Here is a 20,209-nt window from a genome sequence, read left to right on the forward strand (position 1 = left end):
GGGGCTCGGGCAGCGAGGCACCCCAGGCGCGCCTGGACTGCCCCGCCGCCAGCTTCCCCGCGCTTTGCAAAGCCGAGGGGGGGGGGGCTCGGGCAGCGGGGCACCCCAGGCGCGCCTGGGCTGCTCCGCTGCCGGCGTCCTCAGAGGCGCTCCCCGTCTCCCTGGTCTGCTGGTCTCCAGCAGACCAGGGAGACGGGGAGCAAAGCCGCGGAGGACCCAGGCGGCGGGACCGCGATGCATCTCGGTCCGCTGCCCGAGTCTTCCTGGTCTGCTGGGGGGGGGGGGGCGCAGCTAGTACGACCCCTCCCCCCCCCAGCAGACTAGACTTTTCTCCGGACGCCTGTGGCAGAGCAGCTGGGGTGCTGCCGGTTGGTCCCGCAGCGCCGCTCTGGGCGCTACTGGTGCAACCCAGCAGCACCCCAGCTGCTCTGGTCCTGATTCAGCCGCTGCTGGTCAGTTTCAGCTGCGGCTGAATCAGGACACCTGGGGCAGAGCAGATGGGGTGCTGCTGGGTTGCTGCAGTAGTGCCGAGGAGCGGCGCTACTGGAGCAACCCAGCAGCACCCCAGCTGCTCTGCCCCAGGCGTCCCCAAGTCAGCTTCTGCTGAAACTGACCAGCGCTGATTACAGGAAGCCTGAGGCAGAGTTGCTCTGCCCCAGGCTTCCTGGAATCAGCTGCTGATCAGTTTCAGCAGCAGCTGACTTGGGGACGCTTGGGGTTCTTAAGTTGATTCTGTATGTAAGTCAGAACTGGTGGTCAGTTTCAGCAGCGGCTGAATCTGGGCGCCAGTTCCGACTTACATACAGATTCAACTTAAGAACAAACCTACCGTCCCTATCTTGTACGTAACCCGGGGACTGCCTGTACTAGGTTTAAAAATGTTCAGAAGTAAAGCACTTCAATTGGAATTGGCAAGGTGTCTTGTAGAGTCCCAAAGCAAGACAGAAACCCCATTTCTTTCTTTGTTTGAAATATAGTCATTTCATAATATTTGCACGTGTCAAAGCTTAAGACTTTTTTCCAATAAAATAAAAAGCTCTAACAATCTGTGAATTAGTTCTAATATAAATTAATGATCTATTTATAATATGGTAGTTATTGGGAAGAGTGGAAACACTGAAAAAATCAGAAATATAAAATATTTTACACCAAAAACCTCAAATATAAAACTGTGTACTTCAAAAAACAGTTAAATTATAGAAAATCTGGAAATATTTGAGGTACCAATGCCCAAGTATCTTTGACTTATTAGAAGAAACTTAGCCATTTGTTATTGTGGGTGGGTGAGTGGTTTTTTAAGCCAGATTCCAGCTTGGGATGTAAGCAACTAGAGTAGAGTTGTCCTCTACTCGATAAGCCTAGGCTTATCAGAGGCAGCAAAGCGGGGGGGAGGGGAGGAGGAGGAGGAGCCGCCAGTGCCAGCTTTAAAGCCAGTTCCCCCCCCAGCACTGTCTGGGGGGGAGGCAGTGGGGGATGGGGCACAAGCTGGGACAGCCGAGTTCCAGCTCACACCTGGTCTAAGAATGTTAAGAATTGACTAATGAAATAGTTGATGAATTTTGCATCAACTATTTGATTAGTTGATAGGGTACATCTGCCTTTGAAGTGTAGCAATAGCCCTAGTGCTATTGCTATGCTTCATAGACAAAAGCGCTGCATGGAGTCCCCAGCTGATTCCCAGGCTCCTCGAGGCGCTGCTGCTTTGAAATGCTGCAAAGAGCCCAACACTGGGCTACCTCCAGCGTTTCAAAGCATCAGCGCTGCATGGTGCCCCTGGGGTCAGCAGCGGGAGTCTTCAATGCAGGAGATCAGATTAGATCAGTGATGGACAACCAAGGCTAGTTGGTGAGTCACGTGAGAGGCCTCAATCTCCGTGGACTGCAAGATTGAAATCAATCGTGCCCGTGACCCTAAGAATAAGATTAAATACATTAATACATGGCATGATGAATGTTTCAAAACAAGTAGAAATGCTTTAATCATTCATATATTAATAGAACTGTCATCAGATTTAAATAATAAAAAGGAAACTTTACACTTTACAACATCAAATTCCTGCCCAACATCTTCCCTGCCTTTTCTCCCAAGTGCCATCCCTGTTCTTTTCCCCTCCCTCTCAGCACTTTCAAAGTACCATGAATTGGCTGACTTGCTCCCTGTCCCTGCTCCTCTCCCTCCTGCACAGAGCTTGAGTACTGTGAATCAGCTGATATGTGGCATTCAAGCTCTGGGAGGGAGAGGAGTGGGGACGGGGCATGAATCAGCCAATTCATGACATTCTGGGAGTTCTGGATGAGAGGGAGAGGAGATAGGTAAGTGTGGGGACCCCAGTGTGTGAGGCCTGGAGGAAGGGGGCAGAGAGGATATACATTCTGCACATGGAACCCTGACAGGCCACATGTGCCCCATGCACTGCAGGTTGCCCATCTCTGGACCAGATGATCATAATGACTTTATCGGTAGCGCTCTGCGCAGATACAAATTATTATCTGTGGATGCTGATACCCATGGATGAAAATCAGTATCTGCTGAACTGCAGGGCTCTGCTCTTGAACTGCAGTGACCAAAGGAGAAGAATGTGGTGCTCCCACTCCTAGGAGTTGCCTGTGCCTCACCGCCACCCCTGGCACTATCCAAGCAGCCCCAATTGGCTGGAAACTGGCCAATGGAGGTGGCATTTGAGGGTACAGACAGTAATGGAGTGTATGGAGATCTTCCCCTGCTTTGGAACCATACACAGGGGGTGCCTGCACTTAGCCAGCTATTTTCAAGAATAGCATGAGGTCAGGTAGAAACAGTTTGCCTGAACCTTGCTGCGCTGTTTTCCAGGAGCTGCCTATGGTGAACTGCCTTCTAGGTGCAGCCTATATCCCAGTCCCTTGTGCCAACCCTCAGCCTACATCCAAACTCTATCCTAAAGCTGACCACTCCTCACCTCTCCACCCCTACCCAACACTCTCCCAGCTTGGAACCCCCTCCTGCCCTTAACTTATCTGCCAGGCTATGTTTAAACTGAAGAACTCCCTCTTCCCCATCCATACACGCCTTTTTCTGAAAGAGCTCTTTCGGAAAAAACGCTCTGTTCCTTTTTTTTTTTTTTTTTTTTTTTTTTAAAGAATGCTATTACAGCGTGGATGTAAGTGAAGTTTTTTGTTTTGTTTTTTTTGGAAAAACAGCTGTTTTTTCTGGAAAAACTCTGTGATGTAGACCTAGCCCCAGAGACTACACCCTGTTCCAGTCACATGAAAATGAGTGAGCATGGGGGAGAGCAAGCAAAGGCGGGGGGGGGGGAGGGGGAGGTTGAAATAAGTGGGGCCTGTGGGAAGGTGAGAGGAGATTCTGGATTTCCCTTGAATTAAATTTTTTTTTTTAAAGATTGGAGCTACTATCCCCACAGGGAAGTGGAGGACAAGTAGCAGTGATAGTACAGAGTTATGGTTGATGGGTGAACTCCAATGAGTGTTTCCTGATTGGTACATTTGAAGTACATTTAATTACTTCCCTAACTTTGATTTTCTGACTTGCATATAATACAATGTAATACAGACCACTCTGACATCTATATTGTACTATAATTAATTTTCACTGTGTAATCTGTTTCTACTCATTGCTTTATTTGGACAATGAAACTAATCTGGCCTCTAATTTTAAATATTATTTGAAGCAGTTCTTAAGAAGTTTGGCACCTACACAGCTGGCAGTGAGTAGGGAACCCTGGTGGAGGCCATCAGGGCCAGGAGTAATGCAGGAGCCCCATCTGGGGAGCCCCACCAGCAGCGTGGGGAGCTCCACAGCTTGGAAAGGAGCTGGGCATGGGCTGGGGCCTGCAGGGGAGCATTGACCTCCTCTGGTCCAGCAAACTTCCTGGTTTGGGACTACTCAGATCCTGAGGGTGCCAGACCAGAGAAGTCCAACCTGTACTTGGCAAAAGGCTCGGTTGATTTTTTTTTTTCCCCCTTTATCTTAAACACTGCCTCCTATGCTGAGAAACTGACAGCTTCTGTTAATTTAGGTAAAAATCTGATCAACATTTCCTGTATATTTAACATTGCATATGCATTTTGATTGAAGTAAAATATATATGAAAACCCTTTGTTAATTTTTTTCTTAAGTAAGAAGTTTGAAAGTGGTTTAGTGTCAGTTCACTGCACTTATTATCTGAGTAAAAACGAGTCTTTCTGTGGCACCTTAGAGACTGACACAAAATATATAGGATCATGAGCTTTCATGGGTAAAATCCACTTCATCAGATGAGTTGGAGTGGAAATAACAAACATATGAGACATCACTTTTGGTGTAGCTGTAAAGGCAGGAGAAATTCTAATATGTCCACCCTAATTCATGTGATGAATTGGATTTTACCCATAAAAGCTCATGATTCTGTTAATTTTTTGTCAGTCTCTAAGGTGCCACAGGACTACTCGTTTTTAAAATTACAGACTAACTCCTCTACCCCCCCCCTTTGAGACTTATTATGCGTTGTTGCTGTATTTTCCTGTTTATACAATCCCCTCCACTTCTCCCTCACGCTTTTTTATACTCCTCATGTTCATTGAAGCACCTCATGATACTGAGCCCAAATCCATGGGAGTCCATAATAATCACAGCAGTGTGTTAGAGGATTTGAGGAGCAAGAAAGAAGGGAAGGCTGGTGTTTCAGCTGCCAGTTCCTGCATTTTTCTTACATCTTGAAGTGAGGTCAGTCACAATGCTGTATACCCTATTTTGTGGGAAGCTATTCATAGAGACGTCTCTCTTTGTTTTTCTTAGATGCCTCTAATAGAATGGAAAATTGTTGCTTTCTTCTGCAACTTTTCTTTTTAAATATGATTACCTGAATTATACTATCAGAATATAGAATTACTCAAATGTACTTCTGAGGGAAAGTTTAAATATGAAACATTTTTACCTACTTACTTTACCTAATCTTCTAGTAATGGGAGATAACACTTATGAATCTTTATATATTATGCATACAACACATGGAGAATCTAAGCATAGCTCTTCAATTTTTTGTAAACAATAGTGCAGTATTTCAAAATTCAGCTCTTGGGAGACTGCAGGAGACTTTTCCTAAGGGTTAATTTGATAGTCAGCTTAAAAAATGTGAAAATGCAGATGTCAGACAGGAGAAATTGGCTTTGTAATGGGCCAACCAGTTAATGTCTTTATTCAAGCCCAGGGTAATAGTGTCAAACTAGCAGATGGATTATACTTCGCAGTCTCTGTAATTGGGTGATGAAATTCCTATATAGAAGAATGGCTACTTTTAAATCAATGATTGAGTGATCAGGCAGGTTAAAATGTTCCCCTACAAGTGTATGTCTGTTACTATTTCTGATGTTTGATTTGTGTCCTATCCTTTATTGTAGAGACTCTCCGGTTTGGCCAATATACGTGGCAGGAGGCATTGCTGGCACAAAAAAAGCTAAGACTGACTGACTGTGCTTAGACCGCACTTAATTTTGGAGTAAGCCCCATTGAACTCATTGGAGCTTCTGGGTGTGGTGTTTTTTTTTTTTTGTTTTGTTTAAGAAAATTATAGAATGGGGTTCCCTTGGAAAAGCTTAGTTAAGTTGAAGTAAAATAGGGAATGGACATCTAACCTCTGGTCATAATGTTCCAAAGTAAGGGGCATGTATTATGTAATATAAAATAAGGAAATAACAGTGGCAACTGACAATTCTAGGTTTCTCTCTGTAGCTTTCTGTATTGTATATTTGAGTGGTAAATTCTAAATCTAGTTAACTATTTCAACAAACCATAAGGATTAGTGAAAGTAAACTTTTTTCCTAGCAACACCTAACACAATAAACAGTTTGTGAAATTGTCTTGCAGCATGATGCATTGCAAAGTGAATTAAGTTACTAGCCAGTTGATGGACTCATCTATATCCACACTTTCATTCACGTTATTTTCTCCCAATAAGAAGTCTTTCTTGTGATGATTCATTCTTGTAGCTAGGGCCTGCATCATTATCTTGCACTGCTTACACTTGACACATTTTCCTTTTTTTTTAACCCTGGGAATGAATTTTTCAAAAAATTTCCAGATTGGGTATCTTACACCCAGAAGCCCTGACAGTTTTTCTGTCTCAAAACTGTGGGGGAATATAGGAAGCTGTGTGCATGCTGAATAATGTCTGTCTTGTCCACTCCACTATTCCTTTCTATGGTGCCTCCATCCTTCCCTATATATATTGTCTCTGTCTTTCAGACAATGTCTAAACTAACCCCTGTACCATTCTTGGCTGAGGACTACCAGCGCATAGCACAGAACAAAAACAATCCTATCCAGCTTGTATCTCTATGCACTTTTTAGTCTGCTGAGAGACAGAAATTGAAAGCCCAGAATTTTCAAGAAGCAAGCGCTGGTAAGTTAGGCTGATCAGACTGGAGCCATTAACTTATTTTTATGAGACTGTAAGTGTAGGTGTAGCATGTTTGTGATGAAATTGTAACTGTTGTTTTTAAGCAAGAAATTCAATATTTTCTTGTTTTTAAAAATATCAAAGAACAATTTAAAGTAAAAAATCTGATTTAAATTTTTTAAATAAAAAGATCAATTTTTAATCTTTTTTTTTAATCCACTCTAGCCACAACACAGTAGTAGTTATAACTGAAATGTCATTGACATTGCAGAGTTCCTAAAGATACGTTATTTTATGTTAGATGCTTAAGACAAGGATAGAAACTTTAAACATTTAATTGAAGTCCCAGGTGTTAGGTTAATTTCTATAGATATTTTTACAACTTGGCATTAGTTAATTATTTGAGTGTCTATTTAATATAGTTGCTGTTTCCTTAAGTGCTTAATGGCCAAGGAAAAATCCTTATTTCTATCTTTGAAGTTAGCTGATTCTTAGATCAAAAATACTAAGACAGTCTTGCAAATTTTTTGATTACTTGTATGCTAAATTCAGGCTATGTATAATGTTAGTTGCTTAGCTTTACCATTAAAAATAAGATTTGTACAGTTTAAGCAATGTCACTTAAAGGCTATATCCTGACTTTTCTTTGCAGTCTAAAAAAGATACACAAATTCTGACCCACAATTTGCATATCTTTCCGCTTTTTTTTCGAAAAACGTTTTTCCGAAATTTGGCCCATCTACATGGGGCCAAATTTCAAAAAAACTTCCTCTTTCAGAAGTTCTGTAGTGTAGACATAGCCTAAGTGTTACTAATGGCAACATTTCAATACAGTTATTTTAAGTTGAAAATTATGTGATCAGATGTGAAAGTTTTGTTTGAACCACATCAACAATATTACTGAGTGAATGATTATTTTATTTAGGATGCAGGTAACTTACTAAAGTAGGCATGATTCAAATAAACATATTTTATTGGACAATTCTGGTCCTCCTTTGAGCAGAGATTGGACTAGATGACCTCCTGAGGTCTCTTTAACCCTAATCTTCTACGATTCTGTGAATTTCTGCCCTTGCACCTTTTGTTCTCTTAAAATTCCTGCTAAAAACAAAGCTAGGAGATGTTTGTCAAGTTATTTATTTGTATTCATTGTATTTGATATTTCATAATACTGTGCTGTAAGACATAATAGCTTTGAATTAAAACTGTGACTCTGTCATTTATCAGGAAAACTACTTCTAAGTGTGGCAGCGTTTTCAGTTAGATGCTGTATTCCTCTTTGACCTTATCTGCACCAAAGATTTCTCCCACCTCTGCTGAGAGGTGCTCTTGGTGACAAAAACTACATTAGTCACTCTACACTTAAAGCATTTACACCATGCTAACGTTAAGTACAAGTAGAACCTCTCTGATCTGGAAACATCTGTGGTCCAGCAGGTCAAACTTCCATAAAAGTCTAGTAAGAATGGTTATTGAAATAAATATAGCTCTCTAATCTTGATTCTTATGTTTTAATTTCAGCAGATAGTTGATGTGACATTGTCAATGAATGGTCATTTTAGTGATGATGGCCGACCAGCCACCTCCACTAGAAGCCACACCTATAATGAATGAAGTGCCACTTCTACCTCATATGGTTAGTGGGGACAGCATACAACAGGCAAGTACAATTGTAAAACTTGAATACTTAACAATCAGTTCAGGCTTTTCTTACTATAGCATTAATTGCCTAACAACCTAATTGAAGTGCTGCATATTTTAACACTACTTTAATTGGGCTATGCGCTTTATAGAGCAGCTAGAGGAACTGTGCTTGTACTGCTGATGCTACTTGTTTGAAAAGTCCTTGAAAATTGAGGAATTAACAGGAAATGGGAGTAAAGTAAGTGTAGTACAGTTCTCAAAATCAGAAGAATGTGGGGGTTTTGTTGCTATCTTCAGTGTAACTTCTATCTTCAGTAAAATCATGAGGCAAATATGAAGAATGGAAAAAAACCACTAAGTATCTAGAACAGTGGTCTCCAACCTTTTTACACCTAAGATCACTTTTTAAGTCTCAGAACAGGTGAAGATCTACCGCCCCGCCCCTTCCTTGAAGCCCTGCCCTCTCTATTCTCCTGTCCATCACTTGCTATCTCCAGCCCTTATACACTCTGTTAAACAGTTTATTTTTAAATTATGCAATATATAAAATTAATCACGTTTATAGTTATGAAATAAATGGTCTGTTTTTAATTCATGCTATTTAAATGTCAAATGAAGCATTTACAATTATACATTTTGTTCTCTGCTATTTTGTAAATCTAAAATCAAGTATTGATAATTATATATTTTTTTCTTCCAATAACAAAATCTGTGTGACACCTGTGACTGAACAGTATCTGCCAGTGTCTTGAAGTCTGGGTTGTAGTCTGAGATTGCTAGTCGTATACAGTCCATCAGATGGGTATCTGTGATCCTGCACTCAGCCTGGGATGTTTGCTCCAGCACAGCTGGAGCTAGACGCAGCCTCCCTGGGCTGAGCACAGGGCAGCCAGGCTAGAGGGAAGAGAAGTGGCTGCCTGGCCAGCTGGCCATGGCGCTCAGCCAGGGTGCACCAAGGGCAGGCACAGAGGAGAAGCCACTGATCAGCTGGAGCATGGGGCAGCCTCTTTGAGCTGAAAGCCAAAGTCAGCTTGCTGGGGTGTTTCAGCCCTCCCGACCTCCCAGCTCCCACCATTCCTCGCAGTTACTCACCTGTGTTGTTGCTCGGTGAGTAACAGCTCCTCAGATGAGGAAATCTAATGTAAATGTACTGCGCAGGCGTGCAGTTCAGAGAGGGCTCAAGAGCTACTCTTAGAGCCCCTGAGATCTACTGGTAGATTGTGATCTACTGATTGGTGACCACGGATCTAGAACCATTAAAATTGTCTAATATTTTTCATTAGATAAACTTGATTGTTATAGGATTACAGAATCAATAGATCAAAGAACATGTATATTTTCATTTAATAAAGCATTTGATAATTCACAATCTTTGATTATAACAAGTTGTCTTGGATATAAATAGCACTGTGGATTAGAAACTGATTGTAGTACCATAAACAAAGAATTATATTGGAGAGAGGTGTAGCAGGATATAGCAAGCACTGGTTAGGTTGATGATATTCAATATCTTCATTAATCTACAAAATGAGTTCATAGCACACTAATGAAAATTGTGGATGCTGATTTGGAAGGGGATCAGAATGTCAATGAAGTATGGATTTTACATGAGTGCTTAGTGAGATTAGAATATTAGGCAAAAAAAATATAGTCAGCTTGGTAAAGTGTAAGCTATAGTACATCTGGAGAGCACTAAACTAGAAGGCTACGTCTAGACTGGCCCCTTCTCTGGAAGAGGCATGCAAAGCAGGCAAGTCAGAATAGGGAAATCCGTGGGGGATTTAAATATCCCCCGCAGGATTTAAATAAACATGGCCGCTGCTTTTTTTCCGGCTTGGGGAGTAGGAATAAGAGATCCTCCGGAAAAGGGCTTTATTCCGGAGGATCGCAGCAGTCTGCACGTTCTTTTCCGGCTTTTCCCCAAGCCGGGAAAAAAGCGGCGGCCATGTTTATTTAAATTCCGCGGGGGATATTTAAATCCCCCGCAGATTTCCCTATTCTGACTTGCCTGCTTTGCATGCCTCTTCTGGAGAAGGGGCCAGTCTAGACGGAGCCAAAGTGAGTTTGCAATTGGATATGGCATTCTAAAGGTTACTGTGTTATACTAAATATAAAGGATTGTTATGACCTGGTGATTATAGTCTGGTACACTAGTGTGACCACACTGAGAAATGATATAGTAGGTTCCAAATATCTCATTATTTTAAAGATATTGGTAACTGCAGAGTGTTCAGAGAAGAGTCTCTTGCTGCTCCTGTTGGCTGCCATTACAGCCAATTGGAGTTGTAGGAGAAAAGCCTCCAGACAGTGCTTTGCTGCTCTGGCCTTTCTCCAGCTGGGGAGAAGGGGGGAGCAACGCATGGAGCCAAGCAGAGCCTGAGAGTCGGATCCGACCTCAGCTTGCCTGACTGACCAACCTATGACTAGCAGGATTGTCAATCTCTAGATACCTTTAAAGTGACAGGTATATTCATTAGATTTCATTTAATTAAAATTTCTTTGCTCTAGAATTATTTTTAAATTGATCATTGCTTTAATCATAAACTGTCTTACTTGTGTGCTCAGTTAATCAAAATAATGCTTGTTTGGATTAATAATTAAATCTCTAGATTAGGGATGTAATAGTATAGTTGATTAACTGATAAGCTAAAGCTTATAGGTTAGTGCTATAGACTGCATGCATTTTCCTGCTCTTCCCCTTCCCCCCCCCTTCCCCTCCCCCAAGGTAGGCTGGGCAGCAGCCAAGCTCAGTCTTAGCTTGCGGTAGGTCCAGGACCCACTCCCACTGCTGGTCTGCATTTAAAGTGTATTAGGAGCCAGGCGGGCAGCCGGTGCACGAGGGGGAGCTGGTTTTAAACTGGCTCCCCTCATGGAACAGCTCCCGCCCGGCACCCCACGCTGCTGCCTCTGACATAAGGCAACAGTGTGGAGTGGCAGGTCACTGCCGGTCCTACTCCCCAGGGAGTGTTGAATTGTCAAGTAATCAATAAGATTTCATGAGGTTAATTGATTATTCAGTTAACCGGTATTTAACATCACAACTCCAAATTATTTTCTGTAATGGGTCATGAAACCAGTGATATAGCTGAGATACATTGATGTCTGTCCAGAGGATGAAAACAACTTCAGCTTGCTTATAAATTTCCACTACAACTTCCGCAACCAACTCCTCTCCATTAAACTCTCTGGAACTCTCCCACATTAGCAACAACTTCCTGGACCACAATCAACTTCTGCAGAACTCTACAGACAACTGTCTGTAAGAAACCCACAGATCATCACACCTGCCTTATTAAAGCCATTCACCGCACCAAACACATCAAGAAATCTGATATCTATAGCTAGGTAATCGAGACCACCGAGTATGCTCTAAGGAGAGAGTCTGGGATATACACCATAATACACCCAAAACTACTGTCCCAAAACAGATACTCAACCAGTGAAGTAGGTCACATCATGGGACAGGCATCCAAGTACCCCAAGATAACCTGCAACAGCATCTGCTTACCTTCTATTTAGGTTTGAGAGAGATTAGGTTTTAATAGCAAGTGTTGATAAATATCAATTTTTTCATACACAAATAATGAAAAATATTTGCATTCCATGGATATCTAAATTTATAGTTAGACAAAGTAAAATCTACTTGTGAAGTTTGATTTAAGGGTATTGATTTGTGATGCAAACCATGAAAACAAATAGTCATATCCAGAGCTTGACAAGCAGCGGCGAAAGCCGCTCGCCAGCCCTGCACTGCGCATGCACAAGAGCCACCAGTAAATGGGGCGTGCAGCTGAAATCTACTTGCCACGGGCGAGTAGATTCTATAGTCTGTCGAGCCCTGGTCAGACCCTGTTTTAAAGCTTTATCTTGTTTGAATCTTTTAAATAATTATTTTCTGTCCCTTCTATTGCGTGCTCCCCCACAGTTGCCTGCAACTGTGTGAAAATGTATATCAATACAATAGAAAAAATGCTTTGTGTGCACTGTGAAAATGTATAAATTTCCGTTTTAAAATGCGCATTGATATTATCCAAGATTCTTTAAAAAAAAAAATTAAATTCTAACAAGCTTACTTACCTAGCATAGCAAGAGTCAGTAAATCCACACGTGCCTTTTAATAAATGAGCGGTTCAAGGTGAGTTGCTACACTGTGTGAGAAGTGCACAGCTGGGAAAGCACTATAATGCGTTCTGCTGGGGTTTTTCCGCCTTCCTACTGTGTTTCATAGCAGATGTTGAGGATTTGAACTATTTTATATAAGACAATGCTTAGTATCCCTCTGGTTGCAGCCATTGTAAATCTATTTCATTATTTTCTTGTGGTTACATTTGGCTCTACAACCCATTAAAAATGTAGTTAGAGATGTAGGTTGAACCACAGGCAAAATTTCACTGGATGAATTGGCAAGGTATCCAGAATATAATGTTAATTACATGCGATGCTATTTATTGTAAGGCAAATTGAAAGCTTATTGTTCAAAGTAAAAATTAGTTAAATCCGTTTTTAAATGTGGAATAACATCAACAGTAAATAATCCCTGAAGTCTCATTACTTTCCTTTTATTCTTTAAAGAAGGCAAAGATTAAATATTCATATAAAAACTCCCAATAAACAAGGTAAAGTCACTTCAATTTTTTTAGTGTAGCGAGGTTTGTCTGTATTGCATAACGTAAATACAGCATGGCATCAGACCAATGCTCTATCAAGCCCTTATTGTGTTTAATAGTGGATTGTACCAGAGATTCTGGGAGAATGTACAGAACAAGGCAGTAGAACTGATCTTCTGGAGGTCAGAGGTTTGGAGTTTTGTGTCTGACCATTTTGCCTAATAGCCATGGATGGAGCTATCCTAGGAACTTAGCTAGTTCTTTTTAAAATCCAGTTGTACTTTTGGCCTTCAACATCCTGGAGCAGAACATTCCACAAGGTAACTGCATTGTGTGAAAATATTAATTTTCTGTTCATTTTACCCAGATGATTCATGATTTTATAGACCTCTATCAGATTCCCCCTTATCTCTTTCCTGAACTGAGCAATGCTATTCTTTTTAGTCTCTCCTCATATGGAAGCCGTTTCATTACCTTGATGATCTATCTTACCCTTTGCTAGTTCCCCTATATTCTTCCTGAGATGAGGCAATCTGGACTGGACACAGAATTCCCGATGTGTGCATACCAAGGATTTACATGGTGGCATTATATTTTCTGTTTCACTTTCTATTACTTTCTTAATAGTTCTGATATTGTTTACCTTTTGCACTCCATTGTAAAGGTTAACAAAAATAGAAACAGGACAAGTAATACTCAGTGAGCTCCCTCCACATTTTGAAGTGCATGGCTTCTGCCCACAAACAAAGCAGGCACTTAAAATTTTATGTGTAGTTCAGTGGTCCCCACCATGGCGCCTGCCGGGGCATTTGTGTGCGCCCGCCAACAACCTGGGCCGGCCCGGCGCACGGCGCACTGGAGGCGCCGGCCCCAGGCGCGCGACACGCACCAGTGCCTGGTGCGTGGCGCTCGGGCGGCCCCAGCCCCGGGGCACAGGCGGGCACGCGGCGCCAGTGCCAGCCCCAGGCGGCGGCGCCGGCCCCTGGCCCACAGCACAAGGCACTCGGGCAGCCCCGGTCCTGGGGCACATGTCGGCACTGGGTGCAAGAGCATCCCCGCCCCTGGTGTGCCCCAGGACGCGCGGCCCGGGCGCCCGGGAGCCTCTAAAGGTTGGGAACCACTGGTGTAGTTCATTAGGCTGTTAATTAGAACAATTTTTTGTATCATGAAATTGAGGCCAGATTTACACTGAGATGAGGTCAAATGTATTAAAATTTATTTATTTATTTATTTATTTATTTTTACTGCTTGATTTTTGTAAATTTGAAGGTCCATGTCTCCTCACTGTGCAAGAATTCAACATAGTTCAAAGGAAGCATGCTAAATATGGATTAATGTATTAGTCGAGTAGTTGATGGAATTCACTAGTTGATGGAAGCCCCCACGTGGAGCCCTGAGTCAGTGGGACTTCCCACTGACCCGAGCTGCAAGCAGCGTGCCAGCTTTGAAATGTACAAGAGTCCCCAGTGGAAGTGGAAGCGCCCGCATGGAGCCTGGGGTCAGCCGGGGACTCCCCAGCTGATCCCAGGCTCGGAGAGGCATTTCTGCAGGACCTGGAGTCAGCTGGGGAAATGTCACGTGGAAATGTCATGTGGTGCCCAGGGTCAGCTAGGGAGTCCCCAGCTGACCCCAGGCTGCACGTGGCACTGCTGCTTTGAAACGCAGTGCCACATGGAGCCTGGGATCAGCTGTGCAGTGCTGCCCCTTTGAAATGGTGCCACAGGGTTTTAAAGCAGCAGCACCACACAGAGCCTGTACCCAGGCTCCATGCAGTGCTGTCGCTTTGAAGTATTCCCTCTCCCTCCCCTTTGCTGCCTATATCTGATAGAGGCAGCGGAGGGGGGAAGCGACTAGTCGACTCGACTATCCGATAAGCAAATGCTTATCAGATAGTCAGCTAGTCTTTAGCATTCTTAGTTCAAAGTATTCTCCCTACTGATGATGCACTATCAACTTTGAGAGCGATGCACTGTTCCACAGTTCTTGCATCTTAACTGGGACCAAAACAGTGCAGCAGATGGTTCTGGGTTCATGTCGTCAGTGTCCCATAATGCACTTGTTTACTCACTCCCCCCTTGCTTGAGATCAGTGTCTTTTTTGGACCTAGTTACACGCAGATGCCATAGAAGCATGAGTATGGTCCCCCCTCATGAATCCCATTCTACCTAATTGTGGAATATGTCTAGAGCATATGCATAGCACTCTAGGAAGAGGATGAGGATGAATCTTGGGATGCAAGCCATTGAGTTGAGCTAATTAGAAATGCAGCCAGCAGTTGATCCACTGATTTCAGAGGAACACAGGTTCTGGGGCTGTCAGATAAGCACAGACTGGTGGGACCACATAGTGCTGCAGGAGGGATGATGAACAGTGGCTGCAAAACTTCTGAATGTGCAAGGCCACTTTCATGGAACTTTGTGAAGGGCTTTCCCTGCTCTGAAGTGTAGGGGTATCTGAATGAAACCTGCTCTGACAGTGGAGAAGTGCGTGGCAATCGCCCTATGAAAGGTTGCAACACCAGACAGCTACTGGTCGATTGGGAATCAGTTTGGAATGGGGAAACTTACAGTGGGGCTGCTGTAATTGAAGTAGCCAAAGCAATCAATGCCATTCTGCTACAGGGGTAATGATTGGGAAACATGGATGCCAGAGTGGAGGAATTTGCCGTGATGGAGTTCACTAAATGTGCTGCAGGCACTGGTGGATCAGAAGGACCATTTCACCAACGTTAAAGTGGAATGGTCGGGAAGGGTGCATGACACACACATCTTTAGGAATTTGTGCCTCTTCGGAAAGCTGCAAGCTGGAATGTTTTTCCCAGACTGGAAAATTAGAATTGGAAAGGTAGAAATTCCAATAGGGATCCTTAGTGACTGAGCCTACCCCTTGCTCCTGTGGCTCATGAAGCCTGTACACAGTCAACCTGGACTGCAGTAAGGAGCAGTTCATCTACAGGCTGATGAAGTACAGAATGAGGATTGAATGTGCTTTAGGGCATTAAAGGGAAAGTTTAGAAGCCTACTGACTAGGTTAGACGGCCGCAAACACAAGATTCTGTTTCTGGTGGCAGCCTGCTGTGGGCTTGCAGGGTGGGGGGCTCAGGCAGAGCACCTAGCCAGAGATTTTGAGCAGCCAGACACCAGGGCAATAAGAATAGCACAGCTTGGGGCTTTGAAAGATTTAGGAATGGTCAGTTTTGAGAGTCATGCACGTTGCTCTCAACGAGGTGCCCCTGCATTCAGTGTGTTTGCGTGTTTTCCCCGACCCTACCGCTGCAGTACAAGCAATGAAGAGACTATTTTTCAGAAATCATTTTTTTTATTTAGGGTACATAGCAGAGATAGAAAAGGAGTCCATGGTTTGGGTCCCAAAGAAGAGAGGGCGAATCAGAAATGTGAGGACAGACTTTTGCTTCATGATGCACTGGAGCTTGAGTGTGAGGCTGCCCTTGAGTTGCCTAGGTGCTGCCGCCGCCGCCGCCGCCTCCTGTTCTCTCCCTCCCTCCCCTCCCCGGTGTCTTAGGGCCCGTTGGCATGGAGGCTACAGAACTGGGCAAAAAGGGGAAATTGTTTTGCAGGGGCTGAGAGGGAAGCCTCCTCAGGCACTTTGCCATGCGCTCCATCACAGCCAACAAGGACAAAAACACATTGTCCTGGTGCTACATTTGCAGTTGACTGCACGCTGTCCTCTCCTACCATACCTCTGTCCTCTTCTCTAGTAGCGTATTCCACCACTCAATTTGCTCCATGAACATGTCTTCCCTTGTCCATGTTTGCATGCGGATTTGTGCAAGCCGGACAGCTGGGGGAGTACACAGCAAATTCCTTGCTGTTCCTGTTAATAACGAAAAGTTTCAAGGGTAGGCATTATAAGAGATACATTGTGGAACCAAAGATCTAATCTGTTAACATACAGAGAAGATCTTTCTAGAGACAGTGGAAATGTGAAAGTCCATAGATACACTTTAAAGTGGCTGCTGGACTGCAGGTATACAACACAGTTCGCAAGGGAACATCTGGACTCAAGCAGTTTGGAGGTGGACATAGGAAGGGGCCTGCCTGGGCATGATCCTGTGGGCCGGAGGAGGGTCTGGAGTCCAGTCATCTCAGCAGGGCAGGGTAGTGGTTCCCCATGGCTTTTCTCCTCCCCCTCCCCCACTCCCAGTTAATTGGTTAACTAGTTAAACTTAAACATTTAACCAGTTAAATGGGATTTTACATCCCTAGTTGCTAGTGTTTGTATTACTTGCTGTCACCATCCCTTCTGCTGCAGTTCCTTCTATGGCTTCTATTACAAGTCATAGAGCCAAATGCACAATTGTAAACAAACCAAGAATTGACTTAAAGTTTAAGGCAGGTTTTAATTTATTGCTGTACGCTGATACAAAGAATGGCTTATAAAATAGGTTCAATGTTACAATGCAGAAGGGTTTTATCTTCAGGGGAAAAAAACCTGACATCGACTACAACCAGAGGCATTATCTATTTCAAATAGTCAAATACAAACAGTCAGTATATTATATCTATTTGATTATAAAGCATAATTAAAGTAGGTTGAAAGAGTCTCAGGAAATTAGGCTTCTCATTCTGAAAAAGACAAGACCTGAAAACTGTTAATTACCAAGTTCAGAAATAATTTCATGAAGAAAAAAAAATTTGGTCTTTAGAGAATGCAGTGTCAAACCGTAACCTATTTTCAGTGAGAGATATCTTGGATAAAACTTTCTCCTGTTATAAAACGTCCTTTATAAATATTCTGTCTAGATACCTGTTCTTGTCAGTTCAATTATGAGATTGACGAGGTGGTGTCATAAGGAAGACTATAAAGCAAAATGTATTTACTTTGCATAAAGTATCTAGTTCTTAAATCACATGTTGGTGGTATTTTAGTAAAAATAGAAGGAAGTGGCTTAAACAGAGTTGACAAAGTAGTTTCAAGTATAGCTAACCTTTCAGCTATAACTAGGGAAATGACTGGTAGATATTATTGGAACAATTTTGATGTCAGAATAAAAGCTAACTGTATGACTTATTGAGACTGGGAATTCATCCCATATTGGTATTTCTAAACTTGCCCTATTTGCTTTTAAGAAATTTTGTAAGATGACACTGGAAAGGAAAGCTAATCTCTAAAATACTTAATGTTGTTTATTAAAATTACAAGGGCTTTTTTTGTTTGTTTTTTTTAGGTTATACTTGTGCAGGTAAACCCAGGAGAAACTTTCACAATTAGAACTGAAGATGGACACATCCAGTGTATTCAAGGTAAAAGAAAATTCCAGTTAGTTCAATCAGATGTGTTAAACAGGAAAAAATATTTGATTCTTCATAAAACTACTTCCATAAGACTTCCACTACGTAGTCATAAGTATAATTATATTTTTAATCATACGGTGAATGAGTTTGTTCCATAGGCATGAATAGGAATCTATTGGAAGATAAATGTTAAAAGTTAAATCTTGAATGTACTATATCTTAAACTTTTCTGGTTATTTATAACATATAGTGCCAGTCAGAGCTGGAAGAGACCTCAGGAGGTCATCAAGTCCTGCCCCCTGCCCAAGGCAGGACCAATCCCAACTAGATCAACCCAGCCAGGGCTTTGTCAAAGCTGAGACTTAAAAACCTCTAGGGATGGAGATTCCACCATTTCCCTAGGTAACCCATTCCAGTACTTCACCACCCTCCTAGTGAAATAGTTGTTCCTAATATCCAACCTAGACCTCTCCCACTGTAACTTGAGACCATTGCTCCTCATTCTGCCATCTGTCACTACTGTTAACAGCCTTTCTCCATCCTCTTTGGAACCTTCCTTCAGGAGGTTGAAGGCTGCTGTCAAATCCCCCCTCACTCTCTTCTCTTCTGCAGACTAAACAAACCCAAATCCATCAATCTCTCCTCATAGGTCATGCATTCCAGCCCCCTAATCATTTTGGTCACTCTCTGTTGGACCCTCTCCAATGCATCCACATCCTTTCTATAGTGGGGGGCCCAGAACTGGACATAATACTCCGGATGTGACCTCACCAGAGCCAAATAAAGGGAAATAATCACTTCTCTGGATCTGCTAGCAGTGCTTCTCCTAATACACCCTAATATGCTATTAGGCCTCTTGACTACAAGGGCACACTCTTGACTCATATCCAGCTTCTCATCCACTGTAATCCCCAGGTCCTTTTCTGCAGAACTGCTACTTAGCCATTCGGTCCCCAGCCTGTAACCATGCTAGGGATTCTTCTGTTCCAAGTGCAGGACTCTACGCTTCTCCTTTTTGAACCTCATCAGATTTCTTTTGGATCAACCCTCTAATCTGTCCAGGTCACTCTGGATCCTATCGCTGCCCTCCAGCATATCTACCTCTCCCCCTAGGTTAGTGTCATCTGCGAACTTGCTGAAGGTGCAATCCATCCCCTCATTCAGGTCATTAATAAAGATGTTGAACAAAACTGGTCCTAGGCTCGATCCTTGGGGCTCTCCGCTAGAAACCAACCTGACATCGAGCCATTGATCACTATCTGTTGGACTCAACAGTCTAGCCAGCTTTCTATCCATCTTACAGTCCGTGTATCCAATCCATATTCCCTTAACTTGCTGGCAAGAATATTGTGGGAGACAGTATGAAAAGCTTTGCTAAAGTCAAGGTATATCACATCCATTGACTTTCCCATATCCACAGAGCCAGTTACCTCATCATAGAAGCTAATCAGATTTGCCTGGCATGATTTGCCTTTCATGAATCTATGTAGACTATTCCTGATCACTTCCCCTCTTCCAAGTGCTTCAGAGTGCCTTTAATTAGGGCATTTTTTCACAATGGGCTAGATTGATATGACTGATTAATCAAGTGGGGGTTGATTTTTATCATGTTTAGTGTAGATGTGATAAATTGACTGCCAATTGCTCTCATTGACTCTGGTACTCCACCTCAATGAGAAGCGAGAGGGGAGTCAATGGGAAGGTGTCTCCAAGGGAAACCCCGCAGTGAAGACACTGAAGTAAGTAGATCTAAGCATGTCAACTTCAGCTATGTTATTCACATAGCTTATATTGTGTAACTTGGATCAATCTCCCACGGTAGCGTAGACCAGCCCTTAGATTACAAGATCATTACAAGTCAATCATGTCAGAATTTAATACTTTAATTTGCTGAGGTTTTACTTTAATTATTTTAATAGCTATTGTATGGCAAAAATCAGTGTAACACTGGCATTTGTAGCCTGTTGCTATTAGAGTAGGTACTGATAGCTGCATATTTATGAAGGACTTCTTCCATAGCAGCAAATGGCAAGCCTGCAGATTTGAGTATGGCTTCAAAATTTGATTCATATGATTATATTACACAGTTGAAATAATTATTTTTGCATGTCAGATAAAGTCCATAAAGTTTGTCTAATGTCTGTTCACTTTCTCTTAGCATATTATTAAGAACATAAGAATGGCCATACTGAGTCAAACCAAAGGTCCATCTAGGCCAGTATCCTGTCTTCCGACAGTGGCCAGTACCAGGTGCCCCAGAAGGGGTGGTCCGAAGACAATAATCAAGCAATTTGTCTCCTGCCATCCTTCTCCAGCCTTTGACAAACAGAGGC

The 20,209-nt window shown here is 42.7% G+C and overlaps 1 protein-coding gene across 1 annotated transcript in view; it reads left to right on the forward strand.

The window, feature by feature from the left end:
• LOC102450753 (fibronectin type-III domain-containing protein 3A-like) overlaps positions 1 to 20,209 on the forward strand; it is a 109,855-nt gene that overhangs the window by 18,388 nt on the left and 71,258 nt on the right. The window contains 3 exon segments of the mRNA XM_075940788.1: positions 6,217 to 6,373; positions 7,895 to 8,030; positions 17,810 to 17,885. Of these exon segments, the coding sequence (XP_075796903.1) occupies positions 7,920 to 8,030; positions 17,810 to 17,885 (187 nt within the window). The 5' untranslated portion in view covers positions 6,217 to 6,373; positions 7,895 to 7,919.

Source organism: Pelodiscus sinensis, chromosome 13, assembly GCF_049634645.1.
Source record: "Pelodiscus sinensis isolate JC-2024 chromosome 13, ASM4963464v1, whole genome shotgun sequence".
Taxonomy (NCBI): Eukaryota; Metazoa; Chordata; order Testudines; family Trionychidae; genus Pelodiscus; species Pelodiscus sinensis.